The sequence below is a fragment of the Ctenopharyngodon idella genome, chromosome 1 (genome assembly GCF_019924925.1).
Source record: "Ctenopharyngodon idella isolate HZGC_01 chromosome 1, HZGC01, whole genome shotgun sequence".
In the NCBI taxonomy this organism is placed as follows: Eukaryota; Metazoa; Chordata; class Actinopteri; order Cypriniformes; family Xenocyprididae; genus Ctenopharyngodon; species Ctenopharyngodon idella.
This window is the reverse complement of record NC_067220.1, coordinates 229726-247954: the sequence shown is the minus strand read 5'-3', so window position 1 is coordinate 247954 and position 18229 is coordinate 229726. Positions and strand designations below refer to the sequence as shown.

Sequence of the window (18229 nt, the reverse complement as noted above, 5' to 3'; positions counted from 1 at the left end):
ATGAAAAGTTGCAAAAGTTGCTTGTAGGCAGGGGTCAAGAAAGAGGAAGAAACGCTTTCTGTTTGTGCAAGCTTTTTAAAATATGTGTTAATCATAAAAATTTCATCAGTTCAACATCTGCTGGAGAGACTCACCACAACACGGTAAGAGTTACTCTGGTTACTGTGTGAATATAGTCTGATTAATACTGTTGTAGAAACCACTGACCTATTCAATAGGACATATTCTCTATGAAAAAATCTTTATGGGAATGTTTTTAAAGTTTTTATAATGATGATAGTGTGTGTTATACTGTATTATTGTTCTTGTAGCGATGTCACTGATGATGGCTCCTCCTCTTCCTCTGGTGTTTCTGCTCATGATTCACGGTGAGTCGCTCCTGCTGGAGAGTTTTTAATGTTCTTTAGTCACTTATCAAAGTTTTTCTTCAACAGGAGGTCCCACAGTCATTGAACCCCCTGTTAAAACACCTTTCACAAACACATTTATGTGAAAAAAAGTATTCATCAAAATAAGTAAATGTCAGTCAAAGCTAAATTAAAAAAAAATAATAATAACTTCAGCTAAATGTTTAAATTATTCTCACTGAAATTACTTTTTTTTTTTTATTTGCTTTGGTACTATTTTTACAAGTAAGATGTACATTTTCAAAACTCCAGACTGATCACACTTGTAACACAGTCATACTTTCAAAACCTGATCTCATGCTTTCATTACAGTTGTACAAATTTTCATTCTACATAATCAAAACACAAGATCACTGTGATATGTAATCAGTTACAGTTTTTTTTTTTTTTTTTTATTGTTTTGGTGCAATTTTCACAAGCAATTGGTAAATTTTCAAAACTCTACAACAGATCATCAAAAGTTCAATACACAAAATCACAAAGTTTTCTTTTCACTACACAAAATAAGTGTTTCTTCTATATAAATGTTTCATTCACAGTAACTGCCTTTCATAATGCTATTACTATCAAACTTTTCATTTTCATCTCTTTTTGTTCAGTTTAATACATTTGTCATTTAGGGTATGCTCAAAGCATGCATCTTTTTATCAACAGGTACTTGATATCTGATTGGTGATATTAGTGAAGGTTTTGTTCACTGTTAAAATTTTGATTGTTTCTGATATCAGATGGCCACTTTGTGTAACCAGGATGAAGTATACTTGCTTGAAAGCAAGAAGAAGTCTTTATCACCGATTTTTAGAGGGGGCAGTCATGGCCTAATGGTTAACATGTCTGATGGGTAACCCAAAGGTTGCTGGTTCGATTCCAGCACCTGCAGGAAATAACTATACCCCTTCCCCTTTCATTGTCAATGTTCTTTGAGCATATCTGCACCGAATGGGGAAAAAAGCATGAAGCATCCGTGCAGACCATGAAGGAGGTCCAAGACTTTTGGGAAATGGCCCGTATTCCCGGCCTTTTCAGCACACTGTGAAGAAGTTCGAAGACCTTGTAGGAAAATGGGAGGCCTTGAAGAAGAACAAGGGGCAGAGGAGTGAAAAACACCAGAAAAACAAAGAAGAATGTTGGATGGATCATCATAAATATCTAGATCAGATCTCAATTTTGTTCTAAGTTCACTTTCTTTACAGTACAGTCATTTCACTTTTTAACATTCTGCTTTTACGTCTGCAAGAACTTTGTCGCTGAAGGATATGTCAGACTGTCATCATGATCTAGATCAGATCGCAATTTTTCAAAGATCAGTTCTCATCAGCAGCATTGTAATTTGACATCTAACATTAAGACTAACAACACTGTTCTGTGTTTGCGGTTTTTAACCTAATTCACCATTTACAAATGGTTTTGTGTAATTATTAATTATGTGCTGTTATGGTCATTAAGACAAAATTTAAATGTTGTTGAGCACACCCTAAACATACTCCAATCTCAGCGAAATTTGGTTTTGTTTGTGTGTGTGTGTGTGTGTGTGTGTGTGTGTGTGTGTGTGTGTGAGAGAGAGAGAGAGAGAGAGAGAGAGAGAGAGAGAGAGAGAGAGAGAGAGAGAGAGAGAGAGAGAGAGAGAGAGCAGGACAGAGTACAAGGGAAAATAAACAGTCAATGGCTGTATAAAATCAGATTGATCAGAGATACAGCAGAAGTAGGGAGACAGACGGCATTGTTTTACATTATAGTATGTATACCATGTGACACTGTAAACAGAGGCATTATCATGGTAGAGACTGGCATATTACTGTAACTCACCATTATAAAGATCGACTACAGCAAAAACTCCAGTGTTAAATTAACTCTCATCAGAGTTTATCTGAGTCCACACTCAAGAATGTTAAAGTGTTCAAATAAGAGTGTTAAAGTTAATGAGATAATTAAGTGAATAATTGAGTGATGATTGACCATTATTGAAAACACCTGATGTTAAGTTAGTAAGGTAGTTGTTAAGTTTAGTTATTGGGTAAGATTAAGGGATGTAGAATTTGGTCATGCAGAATAAGGCATTAATATATGCTTTATAAGTACTAATAAAAAGCCAATATCCTAGTAATATGCATGCTAATACGCAGCTAGTTAATAGTGAGAATTGGACCCTAAACTAAAGTGTTACCAAAATTTCAAACTGAACTTCATGAATACTGTAAATACTGAAAGGTTTTAGCACATAGCTACATAAAGATCACATTTTTACAGTTTTCATGTACTCGGTTTGCCAGTAGGAGTATAACTGTGGGTTGTTATCTGTTTAAATTTACTGGTTCTTTTTAATGCATTCAGCTGAAGTCAGGTTTTATAGACAGTGATAGCTTTTTTGGCCTTAATTGGTCATTTATGTGCTCGGACCATGACACTCAGTGGCCTGCAAATGAGCTCTTGTGCTGTATTTAAGAGCCATTAAGGAGTTGGATTTTTTAATGTGGTACTGATTTGTTGCTCCGCTGACTCAATCTATGGGGTCCGCACTTGTCAGGGTTGTAAGGCTGGCTCCACTCCAGACCAGACATGATTCCTGGCTTTGTTGAAGGGAGAATGAGATCAGAATGGACACCGAACATTACACGCATTCTGAATAGACGTCATTGTTGTAAGTATTTGGTTTTTTAATGCAATCATAAATTCCCTTTCTTCATTTTAATCCAGCTCTTGAGGAATGCTGCACTGTGAATGATATCATGTACCGCGTGGGTGACGAGTGGGACAAGCGCCACACTCAGCTCAAAGGTCATTAGATGTTCCCAAATACACTTATCTTACAAATATACTGGTGTTTTTTGAAAAGCAAAAAAGTAGTTCTGGACATGACACACATGAAATATAAATACAAAATATGTCATCATAAAGACGTTCAAATTTTTTTGGCATATTTTAGACCACTGCGTTGTGAATGGACAGACATATAAAGTGAACGAGACCTTCGATAAGCGTCATGACCAGGGCTACATGATGAACTGCACATGCTTTGGCCAAGGCCGTGGTCGCTGGAAATGTGATGCCATCGGTAAACAGGCATTTGCTAATTTTGTTGCTATGATCAGCCTTTTGTTCTGTTTTCTTTTTCTAACCTTTTTCTCAAAATGTTAGAACTTCCCTTTATACATTCAAAGTATTTTACAACATGAATGCTCCATAAATCGAACAGACTCATTCTAAACAATAGTTTTTGTAAACATGTCAGAGTTGTAATGAAAGAAAGACTATTTTTACTTTGTCTGCACAAACCATTTATTATTTTCCTTTAGACCAGTGCCAGGAACCCAAGACCAAGCTGTTCTACCAGATTGGCCAGACATGGAACATGGTCACCCAAGGTGTCCCGTACAGATGTTCCTGCTATGGGAACGGCATTGGAGAACTGGCCTGTGAGCCTCTGCAGTCTACCGGTAAGAGATCGCACAGCTTCAGCTGGCATTCATAAAAGACCTAGTTTAAATAAAATAATGTAAATGGCGAGAAGCAGTAGCGTTAAAGCAGCTTCGACCATCCCCTGAGTAACGCCCTGTCCACTCCATCCCACTGGTATGGAGGACTTCTTCGGGCTTACTCCGGACGCTGGAAGGTTACGACATCTGTCGTAGCAAAGGTCGACTACAGTATAGATTCAGTCATATGGTACAGTGAGATAATTTACTGTATTGGCAGCAAACTCTGTATTACACAAAACCTCATGACTGTGTCATACTTCACACCTTTTGATAATAGATCCTATTACAAACATTATGGATTTTATGTCAGTTATGTTATTTAGGTAATGTAAGTATATTTTCTAATGTGGCATCTGTAGCCTGTATCACTTTAATTATTTCAGGAACAAGGGTGATTTGAAACATGTATCTTGCTTTGTTTGCTATTGAATGAACTAATTGTTAAAAGTATTAAACTGAAAGAAGATCATACTGTTGTGTTTCAGTGATTAAACCAAATGTTCTCATTACATATCACAATGATCTTGTGTTTGAAACAGTGATTATGTAGAATGAAAATATGTACAACTAGAATGAAAGTATGAGATCAGGTTTTGAAAGAATGACTAGCTGTGTTACAAGTGTGATCAAGTGTGATTGTACTAAGAGTTTTGAAAATGTACACCTTACTTGTGAAAATAGTACCAAAGTCAATAATAATAAAAAAGCACATGCAGTTAAAAGTGTTACAGAACTTGAATATTCATGTTAAAGCTTCAGCTTTTCCATGACAGCTGGAGGTTTTCAGTGAAAAACTAGTGGTTAAAAATAATATTTGAAATACTTCACCTGTAGATCCTCCAGAGTGATCACAGATGTGTATGAGAGATGATTGGCCACATAACACTTAAGTGTGATTGGCTGAATGTTAGTTCACTCAATCCCAAGTAACAAACAAAAGTGAACATTTTGACTCTGTCCATATTTTTCAAATTCTTATCCTGCATGTAGTCTTGATATTATATAATTCTCCTGTAGATCCTCTAGTGAATCCAGTGATCTCCATCAGTCCATCTGGTGAAATAGTGTCAGGAGATTCAGTGACTCTGATCTGCAGCAGTGATTCAAACCCTCCTGCAGAAATCAGCTGGTTTAAAGGAGGAAAGGTGTAGGATTGTAGGATCTGAAAGAATCTTCAACATCTCAAAGATCAGCTCTGATGACAGTGGAGAATACAAGTGCAGATCCAGAAATAAACATGGAGTGAAATACTCTGATGCTGTGACTTTCAACATCATGTGTGAGTAACTGTGACATTAAATATTGAGGGTTTTTTTTATGATACACTCTTTAGAGGATCTAATACAGAAAAAACATAGATATCATTAACAATCACAATAGGTTTGAAATCGCAGACTATGTTTAAAGGATTTATTGTCACAGTTATAGCCAAATTGAAACCAATTCTGTCAGCTAGTGACCTAGAAAAAGTTGTCCATGCCTATATTTTTTCCTGTCTAGATTATTGTAGCGCTCTTTATGTTGGGACCTGCCAAACATACGTTGCTCGCTTGCAGCTAGTACAAAATGCTGCTGCAAGGTTGAATGCTGGGAAAACGGATCATGTTACTCCCTTGTTATCTTTTTTTAGGATGGCTACCAGTACAATTTAGGATACAGTTTAAGACTTTGATATGTTTTTAAAGCACTTCATGGAATGACGCCAGAATACTTAGCTGAGCTTATTAAGCCCTACAGTACAAGTGTAATACTAAAATCATCAAACAAGTTTCTTCTAACTATATTCCCTGTGTGTGTCTCAAATTGAAAGGGTGATCGTGCTTTCTCTGTTGCTGGTCCAAGACTGTGGAATAATCTGCCATTGGATGTTAGATCGTCTCAAATCTTAATGTTTTTAAGTTTTTTAATGTTCATTTTAGTGCATTAGTGTATGGATGCTTTTATGTCTTGTCTTCTTGTTCTATTGTAATGTACAGCACTTTGGAGCTACTGTGTAGCCTGTATGGTGCTATATAAATAAAGAAACGAATGAACGAACACACGTCTTTCTTAGTTTGTAGATTTAATTATGATATTCTTCCTCTTTCAGTTCATCGTGGTGCTGGTTGGCTTGACTGGTTGGGGATCACAGTGGCATGTGTAGCATTATTCGTCCTCATCATCCTCATCATCCTCATCATCATATTGTATACAATGTAAATAAAAAAAAAATGTCAACAAAGAGTAATATTATTTTTTAAACTAATGCAGAAGTACATTTGATTATTAAATGACACAATGAAATGACTTGTTTCTGATTCCTTTTGAACAGTCTGAAGAAAAGGATAAACGGAAGATCTGCAATACATGAGGTGAGGTGAGATGATCAAATAACCACAGAATGATATCAGTAAATCAATTAGAGCTCCTTTATATACGTTGAACATATATATTATCACACTTGAGATTTTACAGGATATTATGCAGATGTGGATTGATTACACTTTTGATTTTCATGCAAAATCACATTTTTTTTTTTTTTTTGGTGATTAGTCTTTCTCTCTTTCCCTGTAGAACGAAGATCCCAGTGCACGTACATATACATCTCTTGACCTCAGGTCCAGATCATCCGACTTGTACAATACACTCACAGTAAGTCAAATATCAAAACGTACATTCACAAAAGAGTTTGTGCTTTCAGAGTTAGGTAATAAATAATCAACGTGTCTTTCACATAGACTGTCAATCCCAGACCTGCCATTCACCAGTCAAGTTCTTCTGAATATGAGAATCAGTCAGTAAGTGTGAGATCCTCAGGTCTTCTCAATATCATCAATAAAGAAGAAAATGTCCTCAGTAGTCAGTCTACTAGTCAATAGATACTAAACAGTCTTTTCTTTCTGTTATAAGATGGATTATATGAGTCGTTTCACTGACAGAAATCAAAAAAAAAAAAAAAGAAGAGATAACTCAGATTATTCGTACCATTGTAGTGTTGATTCGTGTGCTTTTTAAAGAAATTTTACAGACCTGTGTAAATGTGTGTTTTATTTCTGTTGTAGCCACAGCAAGATGCCACGGTAAGATGAGGCACAAGCTAAACTTTACCTAACTTTTTTGGAGTCGCTGGACACGCCCACATCACAACTACCAAAGGAAATGAAATGCCTCTTCAGAGTTTCCATTCAGCAGCGAAGCAGGGCCGTGCACAGACATTTTGAGGGGCAGTGACTTAGTTAGTTAGTTCACCCAAAAATAAAAATAATGTCATTTATTACTCACCCTCATGTAGTTCCACACCCGTAAGACCTTCTTTAATCTTCAGAACACAAATTAAGATATTTTTGATGAAATCTGATGGCTCAGTGAGGCCTCTATTGGGAGCAAAGCCATTGAAACTTTCAAGGTCCATAAAGGTATTAAAAACATATTTGAAACAGTTCATGTGAGTACAGTGGTTCTACCTTAATATTATAAAGCAATAAGAATACTTTTTGTACGCCCAAAAAACTAAATAATGACTTTGCAACAATATCTAGTGATGGGCCGATTTCAAAACACTGCTTCATGAAGCTTCTGAGCTTTATGAATCTTTTGTTTCAAATTAGTGATTCGGATCTCCTATCAAACGGCTAAACTGCTGAAATCACGTACATTGGCGCTCCGATCCACTGATTCAATTCTTAAAGCTCCAAAGCTTCATGAAGCAGTGTTGTGAAATCGGCCCATCACTATGTTGTTGAAAAGTCGTTATTTTTTGCTTTATTATTTTTTTTTGGCACACAAAAAGTATTCTTGTCACTTTATGATATTAAGGTAGAACCACTGAACTCACATGAAATGTTTCAAATATGTTTTTAGTACCTTTATGGACCTTGAGAGTTTCAATGGTTTTACTCTCAATAGAGGCCTCACTGAGCCATCGGATTTCATCAACGGTATCTTAGTTTGTGTTCCAAAGATGAATGAAGGTCTTACGGGTGTGGAACTACATGAGGATGAGTAATTAATGACATTATTTTTATTTTTGGGTGAACTAACCCTTTAACATGCCTGGCAGCCTATGACTATAAATTAGCAAGGTATAAGGATTTATTATAAAATATTATATTATAATAAAAATCTGACGATAATTTATTAATTTTTGTCAGGAGGTATGCTAGATCTAAAACATCCATGTCCATGTATTCACTGTGAAATATGAGCCTATTATGCATCAACTGTGAAAAAAAAAAAAAAAAATCCTGTACACTTCTGTACACTTACTTAAAATTTCTTTAGGTAGAAGTATTATTTTTCCTATTTTTACCTAAAATAGGATGGAGTGAGCATTGAACACGTTTTGTCATTTCCATTGAATACTGGAAGCTGGAGGGCGCCCTCGCGCAGAAAATCCAGATATGCCTCACAGAAGTAATATAACTTGTGACCTTCCAGGAAATCCCTAATATGGACAAAGGCATCCAGCTAATACAGCTATCCTGTAGCTGAATAAAAACAAGATAGAAATGCGTTGACTGATTAAACATGAAAACAATAACCACACAACTGTGACAATATATGGTTCATCTGAGTTCTTCAAGCACTCTCTGGTATTTTCATAATAAAAAAAGTATATTTATAACACAATGCTAATCGACATAGCCTTTATCATTGTATAGAATAATATAAAATAATATATTTTCTACCTTATGCTATGATAACAAACCACATCAGCTCACAAAAGTAAGTTTATTGTACATCACACAAAAGATGAAGTGTCTGTTTCACTCCAAACAATGAACTGTAAGAGCTGAATAAAACACAGTACAAGAAGTGTGCATTAAAGGGTTAGTTCACCCAAAAATGAAAATTCTGTCATTCATTACTCACGATCATGCCGTTCCACACCCGTAAGACCTTCGTTAATCTTCAGAACGCAAATTGAGATTTTTTTGTTTAAATCCGATGGCTCAGTGAGGCCTACATAGGGAGCAATGACATTTCCTCTCTCAAGATCCATAAAGGTACTAAAAACATATTTAAATCAGTTCATGTGAGTAAAGTGGTTCAATATTAATATTATAAAGCGATGATAATATTTTTTGTGCGCCAAAAAAAACAAAATAACAAATTATTTAGTGATGGCTGATTTCAAAACACTGCTTCAGGAAGGTTTGGAGCGTTATGAATCAGGGTGTCGAATCCACAGTTCGGAGCGCCAAAGTCACGTGATTTCAGCAGTTTGGTGGTTTGACATGCGATCCGAATCATGATTTGACACGCTGATTCATAACGCTCCGAATCTTCCTGAAGCAGTGTTTTGAAATCGGCCATCACTAAATAAGTCGTTATTTTGGTTATTTTTGGCGCACCAAAAATATTTTCGTTGCTTTATAATATTAATATTGAACCACTGTACTCACATGAACTGATTTAAATATGTTTTTAGTACCTTTATGGATCTTGAGAGAGGAAATGTCATTGCTCCCTATGCAGGCCTCACTGAGCCATCGGATTTCAACAAAAATATCTTAATTTGTGTTCCGAAGATCAATGAAGGTCTTACGGGTGTAAAACGGCACGAGGGTGAGTAATTAATGACAGAATTTTCATTTTTGGGTGAACTAACCCTTTAAAGTCTACAGTCGTTGGCGGTTTGTATATTATCTGTGAACGGCTTGTTCTGAGACACTGTTTATGATTTATGGGGATTGAAAAAAGCAGTGGGTGGATTTTTATCATTATATGGTGGTGGTGTACACACACTGCCAACACACATTTATGTTCAAACACCATGTAAAAGTGAATTTTGTGTAATAGGTCCCCTTTAAACCAGGTAAATATATGGAAGAAACACAGTATGTGTAATCTTTTCTACATTACAAGAACAGAATACAAATGAAAGAGCCAAGAACCCACAACATGGTGTTTGGTGAGACTAAAAAACATTTTGTGATGTCACTGGCTGGTAATTTGTTTATTAATTATTTGTTTTCTGTGAGCAAATAAAAAGACCATATCAGTTTTACCAAATTCAAGTCTGAGAGTGGTTATTTCTAGGTGATTATAGACCTAAACTCAGAATAACCTACCATATGTGACAGCTGGGTTAACGTTAATATTTGGTCTATTTTGACGAAATATGCAAATGTGCAACAGTGGATAAAATAAACTGATGTACACCTCACTTTATTAAAGTCTCCAGTGATGATTAATTGTAGTTCGTCTTTTGTGTGTGTGTTGAAGGGTTAGTTCACCCAAAAATGAAAATTCTGTCATTTATTACTCACCCTCATGTCATTCCATACCCCTAAGTCCTTTGTTCATCTTAACACAAATTAAGATATTTTTGGTGAAATCTGAGAAGTATATTCTCAACCACAGACAGCAATTTACCTGACGATTTTAAGGTCTAGAAAGATACTAAAGACATCATTAAAACAGTCGATGTGACTGCAGTGGTTCAACCTTAATGTTATGAAGCGACGAGAATACTTTTTGTGCTCAAAAATAAAACAAAAATAAAAACTTTATTCAACAATCTCTTCTCTTCTCATACGTTGTTTATGTCCAGCGCTTCCAGGTTCTACGTCAGAATGCTAACTCATTATTGGCCGGCTCCTGCATCAGCATCACATGTGTGCATCGTGCTGATCACGTGATCAGCTTTGGCCAATACTGAGCCGACATTCGAACGTAAACATGGAAGCCTTCACTGTGCTTACTGTGGCAACTGCATAGGAGACTGACAGGGAAGAGAAGAGATTGTTGAATAAAGTTGTTATTTTTGTTTTGTTTTTGCACACAAAAGTATTCTCGTCTCTTTATAACATTAAGGTTGAACCACTGCAGTCACATGACTGTTTTGACGATGTCTTTAGTACCTTTCTGGACCTTAAAAGTGTTGATTATATTGCTGTCTATGGACGAGTCATATACCTCTCGGATTTCATCAAAAATATCTTAATTTGTGTTCTTAAGATGAACGAAGGTCTTACGGGTGTGGAACGACATGAGGGTGAGTAATTAATGACAGAAATTTCATTTTTGGGTGAACCCTTTAGGACAAGGTCATTCATGATGGTTTAATCAGTTTGACTAAAACATAATTTTATGGAGCCCCTTAAATTACATGGTGATGGAAATTATATTTCAATGCTTTTGTGTTCTCTCTCAAATCTTTTGCATTCCCCATGCAGTAAATTTTATGAGAAAATGCAAAAGCAAATATAAATTTTTCTCCCATCTCATACTTTTTCAATCACCATGTCCTTCCATTGAGTACATTGTTCTTCATTATGGGCTGCCGCTTATGTGTGGGAGAACTGATTCTGTCCCATCTACCTCTACTGCCCACCACTTCCTGTTGCAATTCTTTTCACCAGTAAACTGAAGGCAAATAATCTGTCAAGAATTTCAAAATATAATGTGACTGTCTGTGGTCAAAGTGTCGACATCCAGTCTTACTCAATATATGTTCCTATATTGAGAATCTTGCTCAATAATTCTTCGGAAAATGTTTCCAGGAAGAAAGGGTAACCCACTTTTATTTTTAATCAATTTATATCTGAACACCCCCTCAATCTTATGTGGAAATGCAAGTAACATTGTAAACATGTCCTATATGTTAATAAATCTGTGTACAGGATCAATCAAAGTGGTGGACAAACTTCTTCATATTGTTAAACATTTTGGGTTTAATGACTTTTTAGATATCAATAAATGCCATTGGATCATGATGAAAAGTTGGCAAAGTTGCTTGTGGGCAGGGGTCAAGAAAGAGGAAGAAATGTTTTCTGTCTGCGCAAATATTTTAAAATAAAACATTGTTAATGATGAGAAATTCATCAGTTCAACGTCTGCTGGAGAGACTCACCAGAACACGGTAAGAGTTACTCTGGTTACTGTGTGAATATAGTCTGATTAATACTGTTGTAGAAACCACTGACCTATTCAATAGGACATTTTCTCTATGAAAAAATCTTTATGGGAATGTTTTTAAAGTTTTTATAATGATGATAGTGTGTGTTATACTGTATTATTGTTCTTGTAGCGATGTCACTGATGATGGCTCCTCCTCTTCCTCTTGTGTTTCTGCTCATGATTCACGGTGAGTCGCTCCTGCTGGAGAGTTTTTAATGTTTTTAGTCACTTATCAAAGTCTTTATTTTGAATCACGAGTCTTTAATGGGGGTCTGGCAGTCATTGAACCCCCTGTTAAAACACCTTTCACAAACAAATTGCTGTGAAAAAAGTGGTAACACATTCTATGCTTTATAATACATGCATAATGCCTTATAAACAACATTATAATATGTTGTATCATCTTATAAATTATCATACAGTTTGAGGTGCACAAATGAGGTGCAGAAAAATATGTTCTTTTACAGTAGGGTTAATCATATTCATGTTAGCTGCATTTTCTAATGTCATGTAAAAGGCAGCCAAGAATTGCACTTTCAGTGGTTCATTGTTACTTTGTTCATATTTGAGTGTTTCCTATGAGGCTAATGTTTAATGTTTCCTATGAGGCTAATTTAAAGAATGTTGATAAAAAGCCATAGTAGGAAAAAAAAAAAAAAATACTATTGAAATCAATGGCTAGCATCTACTGTCTGTTTACCAACATTCTTCAAAATATCTTCTTTTGTGTTCAACATAAGAAAGAAAGTCATACAGGCTTGGATAAGCTTAAGGGTGAATAAATGATGACAGAGTTTTCATTTTTGGGTGAACTAACCCTTTAAGGTCACTGGTAACTCTTTTACATTTAAAACAATACAATATTGTTTAAGTTGATTTTACATATGGAGCATAATTTCTAAATATTGCAATAAAAATTTTCAAAGTATGTATTATAACACATTAAGAATACCCTTATAATGCATTATAAATACAGGCTTCATAGAAAATGTTACCAAAAAAAAAAAAAAAAAAAGCTAAATGTTTAAATCATTCTCACTGAAATTAATGTACAATATGTATATGTGCAATAAAAATTATTATTTGGTAATACTTAACAATATTGTTCTTTAGTTAACATGAACTAATAATGAACTGCACTTCTACAGCATTTATTAATCTTTGTTAATGTGAATTTCAACATTTACTTATACATTATTAAATTGTATTAATAATGTATTAGTAAATGTTGAAAGATGCCTCAGATGCCTCAACCCCTGCGAGGACTTTAGATGACGCAAACTCTGGAAAATTGCTATTTATCCTATTCACTGTTAACATGTATTCATTACTTCCATGAGCTCATTGTTTCTACCTTAAATTAATACATTGTTAGCTGTGTTATTTGTATATGTATATTTCTGAAATTACATAATTCGGACACAGCCATCTCTGATAACAGTTTACTCTAAATTGTAATGTTGACAAGCATTCTCTGTAAAACTGTTTTGAAACAATATGTATTGTGAATTGAATTAAAATCAAGAGTTGTATTTGTTAACATTAGTTAATGCATTGTGAAGTAACATGAACAAACTATGAACTGCTGTATTTTTGTTAACTAACATTAATAAAGATAATGACAAATACAGTAAGTAATGTATTGCTCATTGTTAGTTCATGTTAGCTAATATATTAATATATTAATTTATTAATGTTAATATATTAATGTTAACAAATGAACCTTATTGTAAAGTATTACAGTTATTTTAATGTTTTTTTTGCAATGTTTACCCAAAAAAAAAAAAAATGAATAGGGTGAACATGAGGGGTCAGTAATCATGAAAAAAAAAAAAAAAAAAAAAAAAAAAAAAAAATTGCATGAACTATCACTTTGATGTGTGTTTCAGGAGTTTGTAGCCAGAGGGAGGACTGGCATGTGAGTTACAGTCCTTCACACATCTGTGCACTAAAGGACTCATCAGTGATAATGAACTGCACTTATACATACCCTGCTGGATATCAGATCATGAGAGTGTTCTGGACCAAAGGTGCTGTAAAAGAGGATGGAGAGTATCTAGATCTGTCTGAGGACCCTGAATACAGTCAGAGGCTTCAGTATCTGGGAGATAAACAGCAGAACTGCACCATCAGACTGAGTCATGTGACACTGAAGGATTCACACATGTACTATTTCAGATTCACCACTGATATACCTGATGGTAAATGGATTGGTAAACCAGGAGTGACTCTTACTGTCACAGGTGACTTTCATGAGGTTTCTCTCTTCTTCTGTGCATTATGTTGAATAATAATCAGTGTATGACAGCAGCACTAGATATAATGTGTGTGTTGTGTTCAGATCTTCAGGTGGAGTCTCCTGAGAGAGTGACAGAGGGAGATTCAGTCCGTCTGACATGTAAAAGCAGCTGCACTCTGACTGACAGAGCAACATTCATCTGGTACAGAAACTCACAGCCATTAACTGAGAGAAGAGACAGAAACAATGAACTCCTGCTGCAGTCAGTCAGAAGAGAGGATGCAGGCAGATATAGCTGTGCTGTATACGGACACAATCACATCTCTCCTGCTGTTGAGCTCAATGTTACGTGTGAGTATGAATTTTATTTAGTATATGCACTTTTTTGAAGCTTCTTTCCAAATTAAGAAGGTTCGTGATATAAACTGCATGGTATCAAGTATGTGTAGCCCTAGTAATTAATGGTTTTGACAATCATTTTAGTAGAATAGTGTGTATATTTTCAGCATGACAATACCCAAAGAAATGACTTGAGTTTGGTGTGGAAGAACTTGATTTCATTTTTTTCAAGTCCAGATCTGAACCTCACTGAACACATTTGGTATGAGTTGAAACTCATGTCTCTTGTGTCTCTGAATGAGACCAAATCCCTGTATCCTGTGCTCTTCTCTCCTTTGTATTTGCCCTCTGCCTGTATTGTTTGATCACTGCTGCACTAATAAATCACCTGTCACCATTTACTCTGTCTCCGGGTCCCAGTTATGTAACAACAAGAGTGAAAGCATTGTTTTGAAATTAAATGTTCATCAAGCACATGCAGAAATATTTCACCTGTAGATCCTCCAGAGAGATCACAGATGTGCATGAGAGATGATTGGCCTCGTAACACTTACATGTGAGTGATTTAGTTCACTCAGTCCCAAGTAACAAACACCAGTAGCATACCTGCAAACTAGTCACTTTTCGGCGAAATTTGACGTTTTTAATCAATATGTCATTTATGTGAATCGTGTAGATCTGAACAGTTTTTTTTAGTTACAACATTAAAATTAACATGAATGAACATTAGAAGGTATGTTACCGAAATCCGTATCATCACATGTATTCGATCAATCAGTGTTTCAACCGCGGAAAGATGTCAATAAAACAGCTTGTAAAAATGTCACATTTACCTCAGAAAAGCCGTTCAATGTCCAAAAACTCATTAGTCAGCTACAAAAATTAACTTAGAGGGGAGCATTTTGCTAATATATGCACTATAGGCTATTGAATATTCATTGTATTTGAACTTAACATGTATAAATACGTTTTATGACAGCCACCATTTAAATGTTTAGGCCTATATAAAAAATGAATAGAAACAATTATGTCACTAAAAATGTTTTATACTGTTATTATAAAAATGTCCTTATGTGTAATTTATATGTAAGTAGCTTTCGAATCAATTAATTTGAACCTTTAATAATATAATGCTGTACCAATTGTGGTTCCCTGTAACATTATAGTTTACAGCATTAGTTGAGAGATGTTACACACACACACACACACACAAAATTTCATGGAGGACGATGCCCCCATGGCCCCTCTAAAATATGAACATAAACTTAGTTAGTTCATAAACATAAACTTTTTCACCTCTTTTGAGAATGTAGTACTCAAATTCAAATTCTTATCTTGCATTTTGTCTTGATTTTATATATTTCACCTGTAGATCCTCCAAAGAGCGTCTCAGTGTCCATCAGTCCATCTGGTGAAATAGTGTCAGGAGATTCAGTGACTCTGATCTGCAGCAGTGATTCAAACCCTCCTGCTCTGAACTTCAGCTGGTTTAAAGGAAGAACGATTGTAGGATCTGGAAGAATCTTCAGCATCTCAAAGATCAGCTCTGATGACAGTGGAGAATACAAGTGCAGATCCAGAAATAAACATGGAGAGAAATACTCTGATGCTGTGACTTTAAACATCATGTGTGAGTTAATGATCGTCTGCATTTTGTTCACATCTACATTCATAATGTTCTAATATTTGTTGTGAATTTTAATTTTTGTCTGTTATTAGACCCTCCCAGGAATGTCTCAGTGTTGATAAACGGATCTGGTGAAATAGTGTCAGGAGATTCAGTGACTCTGATCTGCAGCAGTGATTCAAACCCTCCTGCTCTGAACTTCAGCTGGTTTAAGGAGAATGAAAGCTCAGCTGTTGGATCTGGACAGAGTTTCAGTGCACTACAGAGTGGACGCTTCTACTGTCAGGCTCACAATCAACATGGATCATTGAAATCAGCGGCTGTGTCAGTCACAGGTAAGGATTTTATTAACACACATCTTTCTTAGTTTGTAGATTTAGTTATGATATTCTTCCTCTTTCAGTTCATCGTGGTGCTGGTTGGCTTGACTGGTTGGGGATCACAGTGGCATGTTTAGGATTATTCGTCCTCATCATCATATTGTATACAATGTAAATAAAAATTTATCAACAAAGAGTAATATTTGCTTTTAAACTAATGCAGAAGTACATTTAATTATTAAATGGCACAATGAAATGACTTGTTTCTGATTCCTTTTTAACAGTCTGAAGAAAAGGATGAACAGAAGACCTGCAATACACGTGTATGAGGTGAGATGATCAAATAACCACAGAATGATATCAGTAAATCAATTAGAGCTTATTTATACATGTAGAACATATATATTATCACACTCAAGTTTCAAAAGAAAGAAAGACCATGTAGTGATTACACTTTTGATTGTCATGCAGAATCACTTGTTTTGTGATGTAAGTCCTTCTTTCTGTTTCCCTGTAGAACGATGATCCCAGTGCAAACACATATACAGCTCTTGACCTCAAGTCCAGATCCTTTGACCTCTACGACACACTCACAGTAAGTGAAATCTCAAAAACTACACATGCAAAAAGAATGAAAGTTTAAGTCAGTTAATAAATAATCAATGTGTCTTTCACATAGACTGTCCATCCCAGACCCCAGTCGAGCTCTTCTGAATATGAGAATCAGTCAGTAAGTTGGAGATCCTCAGGTCTTCTCAATATCATCAATAAAGAAGTGTTAATTTTTTTTAATAAAATGAGATAACTCAGATTATTTGTATCATTGTAGTGCTGATTTATGTGCTTTTTAAATATTTTTATATTTTTTTAAATTTCTTATTTCTGTTGTAGTCAAAGCAAGATACCATGGTAAGATGAGGCACAATCCAGTCAACACTTTGATCTCACCATGAGCTCCCAGGATACTCATGATGTGATCACAATGTGAGGACACAGTGAGCTAAAAGTGTAACCTCTCAGCGCACTAAATTTGTGCTCAAACTGAGCTTACGCACTGTAAAATGTAATTAGTTAGACTTACTTAAAAAGCATGCAAACTGATTGCCTTAAAACTAATAGTATGTTGTACTGACAAATGCTTAGTTAGTATAGTTCACTTACACAAGAGTTCTAGTAACTAAAATGAACTGTAGAGAGTACTTGGAAATGTACTTTAAATAAAATGTAATTGTTACCATTGTTGAGTTTTATGTGCTGAATGTTGAAGTCTGTGTGTGACTCAAGCATGATCAATTGCAAGATATTGTCACAGATATTGAGGGATTATATCAACCCAAAAGGTTTTGCAAGGTGTTTATGACATAAGTGTTAGCAATAAAATAGTGAAAGATCATTATTCAACATGAAAAAGAGACTAGTTAATGACTTAGAAGTTAAATCGCTTTTTTAAAAGGAACATATTTATTATTTCCCTTCCTTTGAAACCAAATACCTGTGATTTTTTGTTCCATAGCTGCACCATGGTTCTGGGAACGTAAAAAACGTCCAGTTTTCTTGACGTTAGAGGAACGTTTTTATAAGGTATGATGTCCTGCAAATGTTCTTTCAATTTAATTTTGATTTAAATTCAACATTCTAGGAACGTTGATTTGTAACATTCCAAGAACATGAAAATGTTCAGTTTTCTTAATGTTAGTAGAATGTTATTTAAAGGTTAGTATGATGTTCCTGAAACATTCTTTCAATCATTCAAACACCTGCTGTGAACAAGCACTGAAAGAAAGAGAAATAAGAACACAAACTACAACTTTCTTCAGCCACAGTCAAAATTTTAAATCAAAATTAAGTTGAAAGAACGTTTGAGGAACATCATACATTATAAAAAATGTTCCTCCAATGTCAAGAAAACTGGATGTTTTTTACGTTCCCAGAACCAA

At 35.1% G+C, this 18229-nt stretch overlaps 1 protein-coding gene and 1 long non-coding RNA gene across 5 annotated transcripts in view; both read left to right on the top strand.

Moving 5' to 3' along the window:
* Positions 1 to 17642, top strand: part of LOC127496649 (B-cell receptor CD22-like) — a 158506-nt gene extending 140864 nt beyond the window's left edge. The window contains exons 3-11 of one of the 4 annotated variants that reach the window (XM_051864425.1): positions 13657 to 14010; positions 14109 to 14357; positions 15718 to 15975; positions 16065 to 16307; positions 16376 to 16463; positions 16577 to 16622; positions 16810 to 16887; positions 16972 to 17022; positions 17184 to 17642. In XM_051864425.1, the coding sequence (XP_051720385.1) occupies positions 13657 to 14010; positions 14109 to 14357; positions 15718 to 15975; positions 16065 to 16307; positions 16376 to 16463; positions 16577 to 16622; positions 16810 to 16887; positions 16972 to 17022; positions 17184 to 17210 (1394 nt within the window). In that variant the 3' untranslated portion in view covers positions 17211 to 17642. The remainder of the gene's footprint in view (positions 1 to 13656; positions 14011 to 14108; positions 14358 to 15717; positions 15976 to 16064; positions 16308 to 16375; positions 16464 to 16576; positions 16623 to 16809; positions 16888 to 16971; positions 17023 to 17183) is intronic. The other 3 variants (XM_051864577.1, XM_051864341.1, XM_051864670.1) reach the window with 3 other exon arrangements.
* LOC127500598 (uncharacterized) lies at positions 102 to 7181 on the top strand. The gene is made up of 11 exons (XR_007926366.1): positions 102 to 143; positions 312 to 368; positions 3102 to 3182; positions 3331 to 3459; positions 3701 to 3841; positions 4901 to 5162; positions 5973 to 6078; positions 6195 to 6234; positions 6437 to 6514; positions 6601 to 6660; positions 6925 to 7181. It is a non-coding gene; the product is annotated as an uncharacterized LOC127500598 (long non-coding RNA).
* Positions 17643 to 18229: the final 587 nt, after the last annotated feature.